Here is a 1,726-nt window from a genome sequence, read left to right as displayed (position 1 = left end):
TTGTAAAAATAGCTTCAGTGGCATCTGACCTCCTCTAACTTCATGAGGGGAAAAAGAGAATCATCATCAACATCCACCCAAGACCGATTCCTATGAGGTGGAGGTCAAATATTGCCTCCTCTCTCCAACCATTTCACCAATTCTAACACTAGCTGTCCTTCCCACAGCACTCTCTACTCTCTACTTTGAAGATTTGTTGCAATGGCACACAGAACTCACAGACCATACTCACAATTATGGGGTTTATTAGGGAAGTAACAGGTTACAATTCAGGATTGTACTTACTCTGTGGTCTGGGAAGCCCACAATATCATCTAACACTGGTCTCTGGTTCTACAGCCACTATTTTGCTGCTGCTGCTTCTCACTGTCTTGTGCTATCTCCAGTGTTACAACTATCTGTCTCCTCACCCTAGGAGGTTCTCAGCACATGTTCCTTGGGGCCAAAGGATGGTCTCCACTCTTCAGCTGTTCTTCTTGTTGGTTCTCCGTGCCCAGTTCTGAGATGGCTCATTTTAAACTTAGTGGGATGGCAATATTGACCAATCCTCTTTAAGGTTCTATACATCTTATTTGTATAATCCCACCCCAAAAAGTGCCATGCTCTTATATGCACTATTAGCAAGCTATCTGTTTTGGTTACCTAGTGCCGCCCCAGCAGAAGATACCACAAATGGGTGGAATTGCTTTAACAAATAGGAGTTTATTTCTCTTACAGTTTTGGAGGCTAGAAGTCTGAGTTCAAAGCACCAGGCTCTAGGGGCTGGGTGAAATCCTCTTGACCTTGGGCTTCAGCTCTGTCTCTTGCTCCCGGCCCACTGAAGCTGGAGGCTTTCTTCACTCAGGCAGCTGCTGCTTGCTGAGGCTGACAAGCCCAAGGTCGATAAGTACAAAGTACAAAGGCACAGTCCCAATATTACGAAACCACACAGCAGGCCATTGATTCAAACCCCACTAACAGTCCCAAGATCGGCAGACACCACGGCAGGCTGCTAAATAATGATTCAGCTACATGCAGGATTCAAACATGCCAAAAGCTGGAGACCTTCTTCAAAGTTGCTTCTTATATACTGGAAGCAGACCACATCCCTAAAGCAGCTACTCAGCTGCTCCAGTAGATTCCACCAGGGAGTTAATTACCAGTCTCATCAAGGGGAATAACTATATCCAGCTGCCCAGCCACTTAAAAACAGGCCCAGTCAGGTTTGCAGATAACTTTAACTACCATACTATCCAATCCCCTTGGTAGGCCACAAGCACCTCATGTGCATAGTCCCAACCAGTTATTTGGTGGGAGTAACAGGACCATGGTGAGAAATATAAATGCATTCCACTGCGACCAGGTTTGCTGGTCTGATAGAGCTTGGTGAAGCCCAAGACTATGGCCCCTAGCTGCCCTTCAGGTCTAGAATTGAATCCCCGCTATGGCTTCCAGCCAAACAAAAGACAGGCATATGAGCTGAACATTTACATTATGTAGATACACTCCTTGGAGAGATCAATCATGGGAGAATAGAAGGACTGTGTATGCACAGGGAGACAGCTCAGGGGGCAGGAGTGTATGGGAAGGAAGGACACAGGAAAGAGGTAACTATGGGGAGGAAGTAGAAAGAGAGCTGTTTTATTGTGGGAAATTGCAGTCAATGTCATGAGACAAAGTATATGTGAACTGCTGTATGGAAAATGAATTTGCTCTGTAAACTTACACTCAAATCACAATTTTTTTT

General features: G+C 45.2%; 1 protein-coding gene across 1 annotated transcript in view; it reads left to right on the top strand.

The window, feature by feature from the left end:
* The window catches only part of FAR2 (fatty acyl-CoA reductase 2), a 79,652-nt gene that overhangs the window by 64,070 nt on the left and 13,856 nt on the right, over positions 1-1,726 (top strand). Inside the window, exon 8 of the mRNA XM_007943193.1 lies at positions 1,249-1,309. Coding sequence (XP_007941384.1) covers positions 1,249-1,309 — 61 coding nt within the window. The remainder of the gene's footprint in view (positions 1-1,248; positions 1,310-1,726) is intronic.

The sequence above is a fragment of the Orycteropus afer genome, unplaced genomic scaffold (assembly GCF_000298275.1).
Source record: "Orycteropus afer afer isolate SDZICR_OR568_19922 unplaced genomic scaffold, OryAfe1.0 scaffold00100, whole genome shotgun sequence".
Taxonomy (NCBI): domain Eukaryota; kingdom Metazoa; phylum Chordata; class Mammalia; order Tubulidentata; family Orycteropodidae; genus Orycteropus; species Orycteropus afer.
Note: the sequence above shows the minus strand (reverse complement) of the source record. Positions and strands in the feature narration are given on the sequence as shown.